Source organism: Eschrichtius robustus, chromosome 1, assembly GCF_028021215.1.
Source record: "Eschrichtius robustus isolate mEscRob2 chromosome 1, mEscRob2.pri, whole genome shotgun sequence".
Lineage (NCBI taxonomy): Eukaryota > Metazoa > Chordata > Mammalia > Artiodactyla > Eschrichtiidae > Eschrichtius > Eschrichtius robustus.
This window is the reverse complement of record NC_090824.1, coordinates 129,890,684-129,908,948: the sequence shown is the minus strand read 5'-3', so window position 1 is coordinate 129,908,948 and position 18,265 is coordinate 129,890,684. Positions and strand designations below refer to the sequence as shown.

The following is an 18,265-nucleotide window of genomic DNA, read 5'->3' as shown; positions in this document are numbered from 1 at the left end:
TCACAAAATTTCTAGTGAGTTTCTAACAAGTGTGTAGATAGATGATAGGTATTTTTCTATCTATAAGCTATCTTTAAGCTGCTTTTATGATTTTTACTATTAATTTTAAAAATCACATATAATGACTATTTTCATTATATATTTCATAATGACAGTGCTTTTTCTCCATGACCAATGCATTGATAAGGTAACTATTCAATAATTTGAAAGATAAAATCATCCAATGCTTTATTAAGCAAAAGAATTAAGAATGGTTTAACTTTTTAAATCCTGGACCTCAACATGCCTTTGCTATTCAAATCAAAATGCAGTAGTCTTCACATTTGTTACCATGAATTTCAAAAGAACAATCTACATTTTTAAAAAACAAGAGGAAAAAAAGAATAATCTACATTTCTAAAAGCTATTTATATAGAAAGACAAAAGAGAACATAATTAAGCTGGAGTCTTTCCATATCATTGTCTTTTGGGGTCCAGGCAGCAGAACCATGATGTAGGTGAAAAAGTACTATGGCCAGGTTCCAGTGTATGTGATTCAAGCTGAAGAACAAAAAGTTGAACTTGTGAATACATCAACTTGACTCATAAAAGGATGCTAACCAGAGGGTCTCCATCTTTAGAGACCAAACAAGGGCAAATGAGTTAAAATGGCAGCAACATCAATGTGGGTTATTTATAAAACAGTGTTTTCCAAAATGTATCAAGAGGCTAAGGACACCCATTGCTCGTACCTCTTAAAGAATAAGATGGGCTGCTCATTTGTTTGCATTGGTTCTTGAAGGAAAATATTCTGTAAGGCAGGAAAATATCTCTCCTTACTTGAAGGCCATCTTTCTCCCTAGGGGCTCAAACCTTTGAACTGTATCTCATTTATTCTTCTCAGTGTGAATCAAATCCAGTTCTGCAAGTTACAGACTACATCTTTCATAACCTAACTCCCGTTGTAGAATCACTCAGGAGTTAGGAACTCATCCTCTTCCCACTCCACATCAAAATTCAGCCCATATTCCTTGATATGGGGCTTCTTTTCTTACTATATGTCTGATATTCAGAGCCATTCAAGGGCACTTATTTCCTATAATATGCAACGAAGTGCAATTTAAGAAACAACTCTGTAAAATAGGGACTGTAAGGGCAGTGTTTGTTGTTGTTGTTTGTTTGGATGTTTGGTTAAGTAGCCTGGGGCAAATGGCTCAGCTTTGGCTGAACTATATTCCTATTTCCTTTTGATAATAACAAAAATCAAAATCACTAAAATTTTCTGAGAAATAAACTACAAAGAAATCTATTTGTGAAAGTGAGAGAAAAATCTCTTCTTTCAAAGTATGTTGGAAAGATGGGAAGTTAAGTATTCAATTGGCTAAATACACTTTTTGGATATTTCAGCTTCCGTAATGATTGACATCCAGTGAAGCCTTCTTTCGATTTTCTAAAACCAGTACAAAAGCTGTTATCTAAAAACAACCGTTAAGTTTAATATTTTGAGTAGTAATGAAGTCATGACTTTTTCCATTCTAATTTGTTCCTGTACATTTTTTAACGGGGGGTTTGGGCTTCCAAGTCATCCTCTGCAGTCTTTGTACGATAAAATGAGCTATTTGCTTCCCTTTAGCAGAGCTGGATGGGGGCTATCTCTGCAGTTGATTGGGTTGGCTTTTAAAGGATTACTTCTTCGGAAAGGTACCGTGCCATATCCCATTGCTAGCGGCGTGGACTTAGTTGTGGTTAAAATTTTAAATTGAAGATGAGCATTTACCACCAGAGAGGACATAAACTTCAGGTCTCCTGTGCTATATAGATTCTAGACATCATATTGGCTAAATGTGTTTGATGAAGAGCTCTGTTTTGAAACAACCTTAAATACCATATCCAGAAATAACAGCTGACTCTGGTAAAGAGAGGAAATTTGGGGTCCCTGTATGTTTTATAACTAAGCCAATTTTAAAAAGAATAAATTCCAGCTACACAAATTGACCTCAATAAGATTAACAAAACTGAGGAAGACTGATGTCAGCTAAGGCAACAAGTCAAATAAATTACCCCATACTATTTTTACGCAGATGAGATAAAACAATGGCTTTCCATTTTTATTTTGCATTTCACAGCTACTCAAGAGCATACATGATCACTTTTCCAATTCCACTTAATATTTTATCTGAAAGAAGAATTTACTGAGTAAAATGCTTAGTTGCAGGATTTCACATTTGCAATCCGTCGGGTTACAAAATTAAAGTTACTACAGTTTTCTTCCCCAGTGTAAGCATTCTGTATGTGCCTTTTATTTACATTCTGTCACTTTTTATTTCCTCCTAAACTTTGTATGCTCAAGAATGAAACTGTATTGGTGTTATGTAACAATATTTCAAACTTGCAACATACATATTGGTTTAATCTCTCCCTTGAACCCATGTCCCTGAAAAATAAACACAATGTATGCAAAAGAACTACCTTGGAGTGCATGAGGAAGAGTGTAGACGTGTAGAAATAAAAGAATCGAAAAACAGTTGTGTGGAGATGTATCTGTCCTGTTGACAACAATCCCCATGATTTGTTAACAGACATAGGCAGCCAACGTAGTACACAACACTGTCCTAGAACTGGCCATAAGAAGTTGTTAACCAAGTAGGAATTAAGGCTTTAATGTCTCTTACAACTAATGTGATTCAAAAAACCGAAAGCAAGCAAACCGTAAAACTTGGAGAAAGTGCTCCAAATAGAGCCTCTTTGGCAGCCCAGATTGAACCAAATGACTCAGGTGGACAATTAAAATAAACTGTGCGCCGTTTTCTTTCACAAGGTCTATAAAGCCCATAAATTATGTTCGGTCCAGAAAGCCAGGAGTTACTAGCACCTTCCCTTTCCATTTTTTAAAATATTCAATATATTCAGCATGAATTCTTAGTCCATGGTCTTCACTCATTTATTGATTAAACAAAACCCCGGGTGCCTCTTGGTGATCACTCCTTCCAAGCTGACATGCAAACTGAAATGCCTCTCCCTGGGGAGAGTCGAGACCGCAAGGTAAGTCATCCAGAAGTGGACGCATCTTGCTTTTTATTTACTTATGTATTCAAGGGGCTGCGATGGCCACGGCTGGACTACGACGAGGCGGGAGGCGAAAGGGCGCGCGGGCTGTGAGCCGCAGCCCGGGGGTGGGAACCCGCAGAGGAGATGGGGGGCAGCAGCCACGCTCCACTAGCTCTGCCCGCTGGACCCAGAAAATGACCAGCCCCTCCCCCCACCGCACCCTTGACCCCTCCCCTCTTTCCAGGCCTTTCATCCACCCGCCCGCCCGGCAGTCCGCGGCCCCCAGACCTCTCGCCGTCTGCCTCTTTCCACAACCCGGTCGTGCGGCGCGGTCAGGCCCGGGGCAACCCCACGAAGCCCATGGCCCGGCGAGGACCCCGACCCCCGGCCCCTCCGGCCGCGCCCCTCCCTTTCGTATAACGCACCTGCGGCCCCGCCCCCGGCCAAACGCTGAGGCGGCGGCGGGCTGGCGAGGCCGGGCGGCTCGGCCCTCCAGGCACAGTCGCCTTCCCTTCCCCCTACATTCCGCCCACCCCCCTCGCTCAGCCGCCGAGCTGCCGCCGCGCTCCTCAGCCGCCCCGAAATCTAAAGGGGTCCGTCTCCGGCACCACAACCAAATGGCTGAGCCTCCCTGGCTGGCTGCGCAGCCCGCCCATTGGTCCCTTCCCCCCCGCCTCCGCCACCATTCGCTGTTGCCCGGAGACCCTCGGCGGCGATTGGCTAAGGCTGCTGCCACTCTTCCGGGCTGCCAATCCCGCCTCCACGGTGATCAGGTTAGTGTGCGCCGCGGGTGCTGGGGGCTCGAGAACCGAGCGGAGCTGGTTGAGCCTTCAAAGTCCTAAAACGCGCGGCCGTGGGTTCGGGGTTTATTGATTGAATTCCGCCGGCGCGGGAGCCTCTGCAGAGAGAGAGCGCGAGAGATGGACATGGACAAACGGATTCATTTAGAGCTGCGGAACAGGACGCCCTCTGATGTGAGCATTTGCCAAAAATATCTCTGTCGGTCCATTCTCCTACTGTGTGTGTGTGTGTGTGTGTGTGTGTGTGTGTGTGCGTTGGGGGGAGGCACTTTTTTTTGAGGGGGGCGCCCGGGAGATGTAGGTTTGGGGGTCGGACTGCAAATGAATTGCAAGGTTGGGGGGTTGCAGTGCCATCCGAGCATGTTCCGGCTGCCGCCGCCGCTGCCCTTGGTGTGTGACTACCTGTGCGTGTGCTCCCGCGTGTGCGAGTGTGGGTGCGAGAGTGTGCACCCATCGGGGGCCAGCGGGCGCACGCGTTTGGGTCGGAGAGAATGAGGCAAAATAACCCTCTGAGCTCGCTGCTCCCGTGACTCCGTCTGAGGGAAAGATTAACAAGAGAGGAGGAGGAGAGGGGCTGCCTCCTGGATTTAACAACAAAAAAAGGGGGTTTTATATTTTATAAATGAATCCCCCCTTCCGCCCCCCTCCCGCGCCTTCCCCCTCCCTTTCTCTCTCGCTCGCTCGCTCGCACACACACAATAAGTTTTGGGCTTCGCGAGTCCGGTTTAGTTTCTGATAAATGTGGGCCGAGGCCCCTGGGGAGAGCGCGTGGGGAGGGGGCTGCAGTGGAGTTGGGAATGGCTCGAGTTTAAAGTGCGTCTTCATTTCTTTGCAGTGATGAGGCGAGAGACGGGGGAGCCATATTTGTAACTTTGTAGTGTTCGTGAACGCGCCCTTTCTCTCCCTCCCTCCCTTTCTCTGCCTCCCTTCCTCTCCTCCTCTTTCTCCCTCACTCTTTCCACCCCACCTTCGGGCCAGATGCTGATGTTTCTTCCTTTCCTTCCGAAGGGAGGATAAATTGGAAGACGGGGGGAGGGATTTTCGAACGTGCAAAGGCACAGATAATCCCCGCGCCTTCCCACCTCGCGCGATCGCTACTGCAAGTTACCCAAAGGCTACGTCCCGGTCCCCCCTCGCCCCTGCTCCTTCCGGCCTCCCTAAGATGCTAGCCTTTGAGCCCTGGCGACCCCCGGCCCCGACCCCCGGCCCGTCTTTCTCTAGGGTGGGCTCCTTGGCAGCCATTCGGCGCCCAGTTAATAAATGGGCCCGGGAAACTTTGTCAGGACGCGAGCTGCCCAGAGCTGGTGCCTGTGGTGGGTATTGGCTGGGTCCAGATTTATGCGGGCTTAGCAGACACGCAGCTCCGGGATGGGAGTTTGCCTTCCCCTCGCCGTTATTGATTGGGCAGTAGCGGGAGTACGGCCGGAGGAAACTTACACGGATGGGAACTGGGAGGCTCGGGCAAAAGCCTACCCCCGAGGAGGGGAAAGGTGAGGGTGGGTTACTCGAACGCCCGTTTTTATTTGTCTCCCTCTCGCTTTCAAACACTGTTTTATGTGAGTTGGAGGCTCAGCGGAGGAGACCCCGGGTCTGGGGCGGAGACGCTGGCTGACTCCTCTCGTGGCCCCTCCGGGGACCAGCGGAGCGCGGGCGGGAGGACCCCTCACCCCAGCCCCGGTGGCCAGGGTTCCACAGAGTTGGGAGTTTGGGGTAGCACTATGCGCTGACCTGTCGCCCCTCCAGCCCGTTAAAACCCGAATCCCTGGCGCAGGCAGGCCTTGCTTCCTCTTTTCTCTACTTCCTCCCCCAAACCTGAGTGAGACTTTTGAAAACAAGATCCTTTTTGTGCCCCCCCCCATCATAACGCAGCTGTGGACTGTAGACGTGCAATGCCTTATGGCGCGCAGGGCGGGGAGGGGGTGGCGGAGGGAGGGGAGGGGTTGCCCGCCGGAGGACGCTGGAGTTTCCGCGAACAATTTGCCGGCGGTTTGCCTTTCTCTGGCCGGTTTCATCCCAGCTTGGACCCCGAGCCAGAGGATTGGGGGGCTGGGTGTGGTGTTGGGGGAGGGGGCCGGAGCCGCGGGCTTCCCGCGTACTTTCCGGAAGCCCCCCGTGCGGAGGGGGAAGGGCGCCAAGTAGGGGGCCGGGGTCGCGGCGGGAGGGTGAGGAGGCATGGTTCGCCCGGCCAACCCTATCGCCGCTGCTGGCCAACTGGGAGCGAGATCGAAAGCGGGTCGAACCGGCTCTTTAAACTTCCCGAGTGTGTGCTGGGGGAGGGGAGCGCACCGCGCCGAACTGGGAGCGATTTCTCACGCTTACGCCCCCTCGCCTTCGAGTCTCCCGGCCCACACGCCTGCCCCCTACCTTGAGGCGGGGTGGGGCGCGGGTGGGGGTGGAGGGGGCACTTTCTGTCCGTTTGCGGAGGAGGGGGAGAAAGCTAGCTAATGAGGGACAAAAGGGGTGAGGGAGGAGAAACTCGGTTTTTTAAACGTTCTTAAGACAGATAGCTCCCGGAGAGCGCCCCCTGCACCCCTCCCTGCCGTGCTCCCCCCAGGGCCCCCACACACCCACCTTCGGAGCCTCTCCCAACTCTGATCCGGGGGCTGGTGGCCACGCCGCGACGCCGAAATAGGACAAGCAGCCATGTTTCCCGGGTCTCGCGCGGCCCGCCCCTCCCCTCCCCTCCCCCATGGCGCGGCCGGCGCCGAGCGCGGGGCTCCTAATGCGGGCGCCGGGCTCCATGCGGCGCGGGGCGCGGGGCGCGGGCCGGCGGCCGGGCGACCCGGCGGCCGGGCCTCGCGCGCGCGGGTCGGGGTGCGGGCGCGCCGGGCTGGCCTCCGGGCGGGCCTTTTGGCTTCCCGAGCTGGTTTGGAGCTCGAGGTGTTTTATTTATTATTATTGTTTTTGTAACGGCCAGGCCCGCCGGAGGCCGAGCCCGAAGGGCGCCGAGGCGTTACTGGGGGGCAGGGGCGGCCGCCGGGGCCCTGCTCGCCTGTGGCACGACTGCCGGGCGCCGGGCTGCCATTTTGTCACCGTGGCTGTTGTCCCTGGGTGGGGGGGGGCGCAGACTTGCGCCATCGCCCCGACGGCCCCGGACGTGGAGGCAGCAGAGGGAGCGGGCTCCGGGGACCCCCAGTTGTGCTCTGGGCCCCGATGGGGGTCCCCGCCCCTTGCCAGCGGCCTGAGGCTCTGCTGGAGCGTTGCGGCGGCCGTTGCTCCGGGAGGGCGACGATCCTCCTGGCGAGTGCTCCCCCCACCCCCAGCGCGCTCCCTGCCTCCCCCGCCCCTCTTCTCGCCAGTATTTCGTCCTTCCTCCTGCAGGCGTTTTAGACGTAGTTCAATGTGGCCCTAAAGACGAACGGATCGCCCTGGTGTTTGCTCTTTATGCGGAACTGATAGGAGGGTGGGGGAAGAAATTAAACATGAGGTTTCTTTTGGGGGGGGGGCGCACGCGACTCTAGCGGCCCTGACTGAAGCCGAGGACAGCAGCCGCTTAGCCGGGAGGGACGAGTTGATGCGTTGGGGAAACGCCCTCCGGGGCTGGGCTCTCCGGGAAGGTAGGTCGCGCTCGGTGTTTCAGGTGGGTGTTGCAGCGCCCTGCTGGCTGCTAGGGGAGGCCCCCTTACTTTTCCTCTGCCCCTCCCCCTTTTATTTTTGCCCAGGGGAAGGCAGCTACAGTAGTAAAGGTAACCCTAAACCGAAAAGATTAGGGAATAAGGGTTGCTTTTTAAAAAGTAAATGATGTCTTATTTTTTCTAACTGCCTTTCTCTGGCTGTTGACTGTGAACCAGGCAAGGCATCGCGTCGCCGGCATCTCTCTGAGACTTTTTAAAAGCTGATATCCATGCTGGTTAAGCACCTCACTGGTTAAACTCTGGTAGACGTCTGCATGGAGACTTAGCTTTCATGGCAGTGCCCGGCCAAGGCTGCCCAGGAAGCCAGGTTTAACTTTGACCTTTGGAATACGTCACATCATGTTTTCCAGACTGACTTACTGCCTAATTGGGTTCAAGTAGCCTGATATTAACTCCAGTTTATGCAAGCCTACCAGGGATCCAGAGGCAGAAAATTGAGCATGAGTTCTGTATGGACATGGTCAGTTATGTTTTGGTACTGGATTGCTGCTGATGATGGTAGTTTTGAGCCTGAGGGCTTCACGGGGGAGCTGGGTAGTAGAACCACGCAGGCCTAAGTGTAAATTCCTCGTGTCACAGAGGTAAGATAAGTTAACCTGCCCCTGTGATCTCAAGCCGGTTAACTTAACCTACCTCTTTGATCCTTGGTTTCCTCACCTGTAAAATGGGAATAATCCTATTTAATGAGTCAGTGACAAAACTGGCTTGATCTGGCCCTCAGGTGCTCAGTATGTGATAGTGTTATTCTCAGAGGGATGGGGGGGTGTGATGCAGCACAACTTTAGGCGTCTCTAGGGTTTAGAGAACAACAATAATAATAGCTGATGCTTGTATAGCACCCATGCTATGCCTGGTACAGTTTTAAGTGGATTACACGTATCAGTTAATTTAGTCCCCACAGCAGCACTAGGAGGCAGGTACTATTATAATCCTTATATTAACACAGGAAATCGAGGCATAAAGATGTTATCACAGCCAATCTGCATACTCAACCCCTATACTGCCTCCCCTGAAGTACCCTTACTTGTAAGAGACTGTGGGGAAGAGCTGCTTCTTCCTTGGCTTTGAAATATTGCCACCTTATGAGAGAGTTAGAAGACTGGACAGCCTCCTGGTTGAAGATACTGAGGTGGGTGGTCAGGATCAGAGGCTCTCTGGCTTGTCGGTTTTGAGGAGGCCATACATACACTTCCCTAGTTTGGGTTAGCACATCACATCTGGTTAGAATCTGGCCTTTTAGGTGTTGGGGGACACATTTTGAGGAATGAGAAGATAAGCAGGAGCCACTCAGGCAGTGGTGTGTGTGGGATCGTGCATGTAATGCATTTCCCACTTTTATGATCAGACAAAAAGCTGAACAGAATTGGCATGTCCTTGGTTTCCAGGATCTAATTTACTAATAACACTTCATGGATCATCTCACTGAATCCTCCAACAACTCCTTAAGGATAGGCCAAGCAGGGTGACATCCTCTGTTGTGAGGGTGAATCATCCAGGCTGGGAGAGTAGGTCAAACAGCTGGTAAGCAGCAGAGTTGGGTTCTGCTCCCACTGTAAAACCGGAGGTCCTTAGTTAGACAGTAAGGACTTGGAAAATTGTATAGTCTGTTGGGTCCCAAACGTGGCCCATCACCAGAATCATCCGGGTGCATGTAGAATGCAGATTCCTGGCTCCACCCCTGGACATTGGTTTAGCACAGGCATTGCCAAATTTTGGGTGAACTGCTTGTGTTTGTATCACGAGCTAAGAATAATTTGTACATGTAAACATTGCAATCAGTTTGATGATGTGGAACACTGAATCCCAGTTAAGTGAAATGTTGTCTCCCTTTCCCCCCTGCAAAGAATTATACTTGTCTCCTTGGACCTTTATTAGGAAAAAAATTGTGCTCATTATATGTTTTGAATTTTATCAATAAAAGAATTGTGGAAATTTGTTTTCTTTCATTATAAAAGTGCCTATGTAGTATTGTCAGTTTTACCTTTAGGTAAGGTTTACTATCTGGCCCCTTACAGAAAAAGTTTAGTAATCCCTAGTTTAATAGATTGTGGGGAAGGACCTTGGGATCTCAGTTTTTTAATTTTTTTGATTATTAAATTTTTTATTAAGCGTGTAAGAAGCCTTTCTTCTGGGTGGTGCCTTAGGGGTCTTTCCAAGTCCTTTTACATGTGCCTTTTATCTAGTTGATGTCTGGTGGAAATCAGCCTCAATCCATGAACATCCATAAGAAGAGAAATCGTACTTGTTGCTGGTGTAAAATTGAGCATCCCTTCTATCCAGAAGTTATTCTGTGTAACCAACCGAAATTCTTCATCTTGCATATTCAGGATATTTCAAAAGGTTTTTGCATACCTTATAGTTAAATGGTTACCCTTAAGTTTTAGATGTCTTCTCAGAGCTAGAGAAAAGGAGCTTTGAACTGCAACGGTTGGAGCTTTGAGGCCTGGAAGGTGCAGCAGCTGTGTACCTGGTGGCTGACATCAGAACTTAAGAGCACAGATCACTGAAAAGCACAGATAATCCTAGAATCTCTAGTTTGGGCCTGCTGCTCTTCCACCGGGCATGTTGCCTGGGGAACGTACTAGCAGCAAAGTGGCTTTGAGTTCCAGAGCCCTTCTTTCTACCTCTCTAGCCTCTTGTGCCTGAGCTAATGAGCGGAAGGAATGGATAGAAAATTGGCCAGGCCACGGGAGGAGGCGATAAATCCAAGAGGGTGAATCCCAGTCCCCGTAACTGTGGCCTGTACTTTAAGGACAGCAAACTGCAGACCCAGTTCCCTCTCTGGGCCGCTGCTGCACCACCAGCCTCTCAAGGTAATACAGGCACCTTGATTGAGCTTTGGGGGCTGGTCATCCAGAGCTTCATTTTATATTAATTTTACCACATTGAAATAAACCTCAGGGCTGTTGGGGATCTTTTATGGAGATTGTGTAGGATGCTCATCAGATGTCTCGTTACCACGGTGCCTGCCCTCTACTCTGGTGTATCACTTAGGAAAGGAGCAGAGAGCTTGTTGCTGAGTGGTCATGAGCCCTGGTCAAATGAGCTTGGCCCCGTTGTTGAGCCTGAATTATGACTTGGTGAAGAGGAGGCTCATTACTCTGTTGTCCAGAGGGGCTATTCCCTTACAGATGTTCGCTACCATGCCCTCCCCTGCAACACACACGTTTTGACCTATCCACCCCCTATTCTAGCTAGTGCTCTAGTCTCCTAGGAGGTACCCTCCCCCAGTCCCCCATCACCACTGCCTTCCTCCCACAAGCAAAGGAGAGAAATAGTGACCTGAGTCTGAATCTTATATTACTTTGAAATATAATTATATGACAAATGATAAATACCCAGCAATGATGTTTTCATTAAAGAGATGGAGTCTGGCAGGGATGGAGACTTGTGAAGGCATCTGTTATTCCGAACTTCTCATTTAATAAAATGGGTTGAAGCTAGATGAACAAAGCCCCCGTTGGCCTGGGCCCCCTTCCCAGACATGGAAGCAGCCTCCCTGCATAGAACCAGTTGTCCTGATGACATTTGTTAACACGAAGCCTGTAAAACAAGATAAGATGTCTTTGTTCACTGGCACTGGGCCCCATCGAGTGCCTCCTGGGCCACACCCTGAAACCCCTGTGTTTTCACTCAAATTTATTTTGTTTCAGCTTCACAGATGCCCTGGTGCACACATCTGTTGCCTTCTTTTACCAAAACTTGCTCCAGGTGGCAAATCTAGAAGATGAGTTTACTTACCCCACTATCACTTACTCTAATGTGGATTAAAGTCTGGGCTGTCTTTCCCAGAGGGATTTGCGTTTGGAGATTCCGGTTTGGTGAGGAAATTAACAGAGAACTATTAGAGACTTGGGTGCTCTTCTCAGCCTTGCTATTAACTAACTTGGACAGTTGTTTGGCCTCTTTGGGCCTCTGTTTTCTCCACTCTAAAATGGGAGTGTTGAGTGAGATCAGTGACTTTCAAACTTTTTGTTCCTATACTAAGAAATATGTTTTACACCATTACCCAGTGTGTATATATTGATACATACACAGGTTATCTGAAAAACTGACAATACGCTCCCTTACTGTGAATAAAACACTTTTATATTCATTTAAAAAAATGCTGGCTTTGACCCATAAATTGATTTCATTACTTGTTAATGTTTAAAAGACATTAAAAGATGAATATTAAGGTTCGTTCCTTCACACTCAAATGTTTTGTGGTTTGATTTGGAGGAATGCGGGAATGCCATTTGCAGCTTTGTGAAATCTCTCCACCGAGGGTCAGTAGTGATTCCTCCTGCTTTGAAACCTTCTCATCTTGGGTCCTATGTTCTCAAGCTGCTCTCCTTAGCCCTTTCCCAACCCAGACCTTCTCACGGCATTATGGAATCATTATCCTAAATTCCTGCCCGGATGGATGCCTTCCAAGTCTCCTGGTTGTGCCAGCAGCCCTCCGCCAAGCATGTTCCCCCACCCCCTTCTCTCTACCCTCACCGCCCCCCCCCCCTTTTTGTCTTTGTAAAATGACAATGTAATAGTGCCTACCACACAGTCTGGCACAAAGTAAGGGCTCGATAAACGTTAGATGTCATTGTTATTACGGTCTGTTCCGTTAGAACACCACAGTTGGCATTCACTTAAAAAAAAAAGTTTACATTATCAACAGACACGTTATATCAAAAAGTAACATTTGTTTCAGTGGGGAAGGAGGTTAGAAGCTAGAGATTCAAACTTGCCAGTTGTTTTTCCCCACAAGCAATTCAACAGTAAATGTGTTGTTTCTCCACCTGAGTGTAGCTCTAGCATCTAAACATCATGGAATAGCCCCAGCACTGGATTCTAAGTAGGTAGTTTCTGCTGAGGGTAATAACATGACTCTCCCTTTTCCTGGGCAACACCTGGTCACCACCTAAAGCGAGTAATTCAGACTCTACTCCTCAAACTGCCCACCAACCCTCCACCCCCTCCCTCCCAGCCAACGACCTTCCCCTCACAGAGAAAATGGAAACTTCCTGGTTTCCTAAGAAATTCCTAGACCAAACCTGTGCCCTGCTCAGCTGTCCTTTGGGTCTTACCTGCGCCTGCCTTTCAGTTACCTTTTTCCTCCTGGGCACCTAGCTACTCTCCTTTGGATCCTTCTCAAGCTTGGGGTGTTTCTCCCATCTTAAAGCAGACAGGAAACATCCCTTGATCTCCTATCTCACTCTAGCAACTGGCCGTCTCTCCCCTTTTACATTCAAACTTCCTGAGTTGTCTTTAACCACCTTCTCCCTTCCCTCACTTCTCTCACACCTCAGCCTCCTCAGCTTCCTAAACAGCTCCCCAGATCCCAGCAGCCGTCACTGTCTTCTTTTACATGACTCCTCAGCAGCAGTACTGTTTTCCCACCCTTGACCTTCATGAGATACGTTCCCCATTACCTCCCCCTTTCTCCGGTATTTCTCCTACGACTGTGGCCATTCCTCAGTTTCTGCGGTTCTTTGGCCCTCCTCTCTGCAGCCATGAAGTATCAGACTCAGTCAAGCCCAGGCCCTGAGCTCTCTCTTGTTCTGTATTCCCTCCCCACAAAATCTTGTTCTTCCTCACTGACAGATGCAGGTACTTTGTGGTGCCTGGGGTCTGACGTTTACTGTTAACATCTCCGGCCTGACTTCTTGACTGGAGCTCAGGACGCGCCTAGTGTCTCCCCCTGAGTGTCCCCAGAGCGCCCCACATTCAGCATGTCCAATGGGAACCCATGGCCTCTGCAACCTCCTCCATCCTCCCCACATGTACACATGTGATCTTTCCATCACAAATCCTGTCAGTTCAAAATATCATCCAGCCGATTTCCCCTGCACAAAGCCCCCTTGAAGCCATGCTTCAAACTTCTCAGAATGATCTTACCAAAATGCAAGTGTAATCGTGTCACCCTGTACTTAAAATACACCATTGTCCTTAGGATAAAGCCCAAAAGCCTTAATAAGACCAACAAGGGTCCTGCATGGTCTGCCTCTTACTCTCTTCTTTTTCCTCACCCCCCTTTCCCACTGCGCTGGCCTCACTCACTACCGTTTACGCTCTCAAATCTACTCCACTCTGGAACTGCCACCATTACTTCCCTCGCATCTAATCATCTTTACGATCTCCTTCATCCTCCATCCCTCCTCAGCTCTAGGTCTTCTTTTGTTCTAAAACTCTTATAGAAATTTCCTTCAAAGAGCTTCAGTTTGTAATTAGACATTCCTGCGTGTGTTTGAAATGGCATCTCTGTCCCCATGTAGCCGATAGGCTGCATGATTGATGGGGCCTGTTTGGGCTCAGCAGTGCACTTGGCACGTGCCAGGCATTGTAGAAGTATTGGTTGAGTGAAGGAGCCATGGTCCTTGCACGTTCTTGTCATTTTCATCACCCACGGTCTGGTGAGCCAAGCACGAAGCCACTGAAACAAAGCATCCGAAACACAACTGTGGTTTGGTGTCCTCAGCTTTCCCAGGGTCAGTGTGAGCTCCTGCCTCTGGGTGGCTGATTCACACTTTCTCAGCCTAGTGGTCTTCACGTTTTTCTGGGTTTCATATCCCGTGTCGGTAAAAAATTTGAACCTGAGCCCTGGCCCCGGTATGTCTCCCTTTAGTTAGGAATTATTCACATACACTGCCTATAAATATGTACATTGTAAAACTACACCAAACAATTAAAATTTAAGAGGTTAAGTTAAAAAATATTAAAAGTCCGAGGGTTTTCTTCCGGCAGCCCCATGGATTGTCTGGGGTTGATCCACTTAGGAGACCACTCCTCCAGTCATTTGCTTTTTTTTTTTTAATTTTATTTTACTTATTTTTTTATACAGCAAGTCCTTATTAGTTATCTATTTTATACATATTAGTGTATACATGTGAATCCCAGTCTCCCACCACCACCACCCCTGCCACCACTTCCCCCCATTGGTGTCCATACATTTGTTCTCTACATCTGTGTCTCTATTTCTGCCCTGCAAACTGGCTCGTCTGTACCATTTTTCTAGGTTCCACATATATGCGTTAATATAGGATATTTGTTTTTCTCTTTCTGACCTCACTCTGTATGACAGTCTCTAGATCCATCCACGTCTCAACAAATGACCCAATTTCATTCCTTTTTATGGCTGAGTAATATTCCATTGTATATATGTACCACCTCTTCTTTATCCATTCGTCTGTCGATGGGCATTTAGGTTGCTTCCGTGACCTGGCTATTGTAAATAGTGCTGCAGTGAACATTGGGGTGCATGTGTCTTTTTGAATTATGGTTTTCTCTGGGTATATGCCCAATAGTGGGATTGCTGGGTCATATGGTAATTCTGTTTTTAGTTTTTTAAGGAACCTCCATAATGTTCTCCATAGTGGCTGTGTCAGTTTACATTCCCACCAACAGTGCAAGAGGGTTCCCTTTTCTCTACACCCTCTCCAGCATTTGTTGTTTGTAGATTTTCTGATGATGCCCATTCTAACTGGTGTGAGGTGATACCTCATTGTAGTTTTGATTTGCATTTCTCTAATAATTAGTGATGTTGAGCAGCTTTTCATGTGCTTCTTGGCCATCTATATGTCTTCTTTGGAGAAATGTCTCTTTAGGTCTTATGCCCATTTTTTTGATTGGGTTGTTTTTTTAATATTGAGCCAGTCAGTTGCTTATTTTATTTTTAATTTGGTTACGAAAGTTCACGGCATACAAGAAATGCCTGTGCCTTATTAAGTGCCCTTTCCTTATTAAGATCTTCCCCGCCCTGGTGTTGATGGGTAGGAGTGGAGAGCATTCTTAGCCCTTCTTTGATAAGCAGGGAAGATCCAGTGGTCTGCCTGAGCTCCCTAGCAAATCAAGCGTCCATTGCCCCACGTCAGCTGGGTGCTGCCTGGTCAGGCTGTGTGCACAGACCCTCCCAGTTTCCCTCAGGTCGTCCCTTGGGGTCCAGTGAAGCCAACTCCTGGGCTGCTTCTGAAGATGCTTGGAATGGCCCAGAAGCACCTGAGATGAGAGGATTCCATCAGCCATAGACTTCAGCTGGTCATTGCAGCGGGGGGAGGAGGCTTTCTCCTGCTTATCCGTCAGGCTGGAAATAAGTCAAAGGCAGGATCTGTGCGGGCCAGAGGGAAACCTGGAGGAGAGAAGCCTGCTGGTGTTCCTGTGTGTTTTTGTGGGGCACCATCAGCAAGGTTGTGCCAGGACTCTGCAGTCAGAAGTGCCCAGAAGGTCTGGATCGGTGGATTCTGCTGCCTCTTGCAGAAGGCGTGAGTGAGTGAGAGTCCTGAGTGAGTGGGGGCTGGGGGGGAGCACAGCCCTTATAGTAAATTTTAAGGGATTAATTGTAGATTTCTAGAGGGGCATGCATCCCGAGGAGAGCCCCATCCCACGTAATGTAACCAGCTTTCCCCTGAGCTTTTGGCCTCACCAACGGGCCCAAACGGTGTGGCTGTGGAGGGGAGGGTGAGGGGAGCCCACATTCACTGACATGGGCTGTGTGCGCAGCCTCCAGGATGATGCACGGGGCTTTAGGAACGCTGCGTAAATATCCGTGTAGCAGGTAGAGTTCATTGAATCTAGTTACTTATGTCCTGGGCTGGGGGGCAAGGGATATGAACATGGGAGAGCGGGTTACAGAAAGCTGGTACGTACTGCCCGTGTCTGTGGTGGAGCTGGGGAGGCGTGTGTGTGTGTGTGTGTGTATAAAAACACAGCACATAGGCAGGAGGAAAGGTGTGTGGTTGGTAAGGCAGATTTCAACCCCAGCTGTGTATCAGAACCACCAGGGGAGCATTTTGAGAAATTCCCAGGCTCTACCCAACTCCCGAGTCAGTCTCCGAGGGTGGTGCCCAGTCTGTGTATTTTTAGAATGCTCTAAAGGGGTTCTCTAAAGCAAGGTTGGAAGCCGCCACATTGAGGCGGGGTGCAGAACTTCACAGTGGGTAGGAAGAAGTAAGCTAAGCGGATGTAAGAGAGAGGAAAATGGAGCAAGGAAAACAGGAGATTGGAAAGGATGCAGGATTTAAGCTGCTGAGGTGCTGGGACCCGGTCCTTGGCCTGCTCACTGTATCCCCACCCGCCATGGCCACACACATTTCACACGTGCCCAGATTCCTGCTCATCACACTTGTGAGTTTTCATTTACTTGTATCTCATGAGGCTGCCGAGTGCTAAGTGGGATTTATTGAGCAAGGCTGGACTTGGCCCATCCTTGATCTCCAGGGGACTGAGGCAAGTGGGCATCTTGTGAAAAGGAGGGGACCAAAGGGCCAAGCAGTCAGATGTACTGGGCTGTGCCAGGGACTGCTGAGCCCTGTGGCTTGAGGATATCTAGTAGGTTACGTTTTTAAGCCTCAGTTGCCTCATCTGTAAAATGGTGACTAATGCTAACACCTGCTTCCCAGGGGCTGTTGTCAGGACTGAAAGAAATAAGGTTCATGCCAGGTGTGTGTTGTGGACAGCCCCTGAAGATTAGTAGATTCTAACCAGCCTGGGCTTGATTGAGCTGTTGGAATGAGGGGGAGCCAGCCCGGCTAAAGAAGGCCCTTGCTTGGTGTCTGAGCTTGTGTGTGGTGGGAATACTTCTTGGGAGAGCTGTCTTTGCCTGCCTCAGAAGGAGGCCTCACTTGGAGCTGCTCAAGCAGGTGGGCGAGGGCAGGAGGGGTCCCAAGCAAGGGACAGAGCCCCCAGTTTCTTGTTGAGGTGGGGCTGGAGCTACATCAGCCAAGCTGCAGACATCCCCTGCCCCAGGGCCTCCCTTCCTATTGTGGGGTAGGGGTTCGAGGCTCTCTACCTGGCATGCTCTGTGCCAGCAGCCCCTCCTGCCTCTCAGCTCCCCTGCTGGCTACAGAATTCTGGGTCTGCCCTGCTCAGGCCTTTATCTTTCATCCAAACGGCTCCTGAGAGGTCTCCTCCAGAAAGTCTTCCTTGACTCACTGGAGGAAGGGGGAGCAAATTATGTCCATCCCAGGTGATGTCGAGATGTAGACGTCCCCAGGATTTCTAGGTCATGCAGCAGTGTTCTCTCTACTGATTCTGGGATCACCTCCTTAGGGTGTGCATGGTGGCCCCTCTCTCCTTGGATTAGTCAGGGTCCCTTTATTCCCCCCTGCCGGAGGGCAGCGCTGACGGTTTGCAGAGCCCAGCACAGCTCCCCTGTAGCTGGGTGCATCAGGAAGGCGCTGTGATGATGTCATGTGGCCTCCAGCCTCCCGCCTGGCTGCCAGTGGGAAGGATCTGTCTGTTCTGGCACAGGGGCCTGTTCCATATGGAGGGCCAGGAACAGGCCATTGCAGTCACTCGGGGCGTTCCTTGCAATGCTGCACGTCTCCCTTTACCCCTGGAGATTCGGGTGTACCCCGGTGCAGCCCAGGGAGAGTGGGCAGGCGTGGACTTGAGTAAAGCTCCCCAGCTGTCTGGGAGGCCTGAAGAAGCCTCTGCAGAGGTTGGCCTGCTGCCATAATGAGTGGTTCTCCTCTGAGCCCCCATCTCGTTTGCGGCTCTGTTGCAGTCATGCCTTTGTGAGTCTCGGTTAAGAGAGCTGGTGTGTCTGTACGTTGAGGTGTGGTCTGGGAGTCTGGGGAGACATCTAGGGTAGGGCCCTCCGGGGGCTGCTGTGTGGGGTGAGGTAGAGCAGCCAATCTGGGAGGAGAAATGGAATGCTGGCTTCTTAAAAGCGAGGGGAACTTGGTTCAGGGCAGACAGTTGGCGTCTGTAGACACTCAGGAATCTTCCCTCAGATCCCGTGGCCAGTGTGGTCATTGTCAGGAGTGGTCACCCAAGAGGGTCAGATGTGAGAGTGAAAAAGCACCTCCGAACTTGACCTGTGGGCTTAGA

The 18,265-nt window shown here is 49.8% G+C and overlaps 1 protein-coding gene across 1 annotated transcript in view; it reads left to right on the top strand.

The window, feature by feature from the left end:
- Positions 1–3,815: 3,815 nt before the first annotated feature.
- ANP32A (acidic nuclear phosphoprotein 32 family member A) overlaps positions 3,816–18,265 on the top strand; it is a 38,079-nt gene continuing 23,629 nt past the window's right edge. The window contains exon 1 of the mRNA XM_068554565.1: positions 3,816–4,001. Within this exon, the coding sequence (XP_068410666.1) occupies positions 3,948–4,001 (54 nt within the window). The 5' untranslated portion in view covers positions 3,816–3,947. The remainder of the gene's footprint in view (positions 4,002–18,265) is intronic.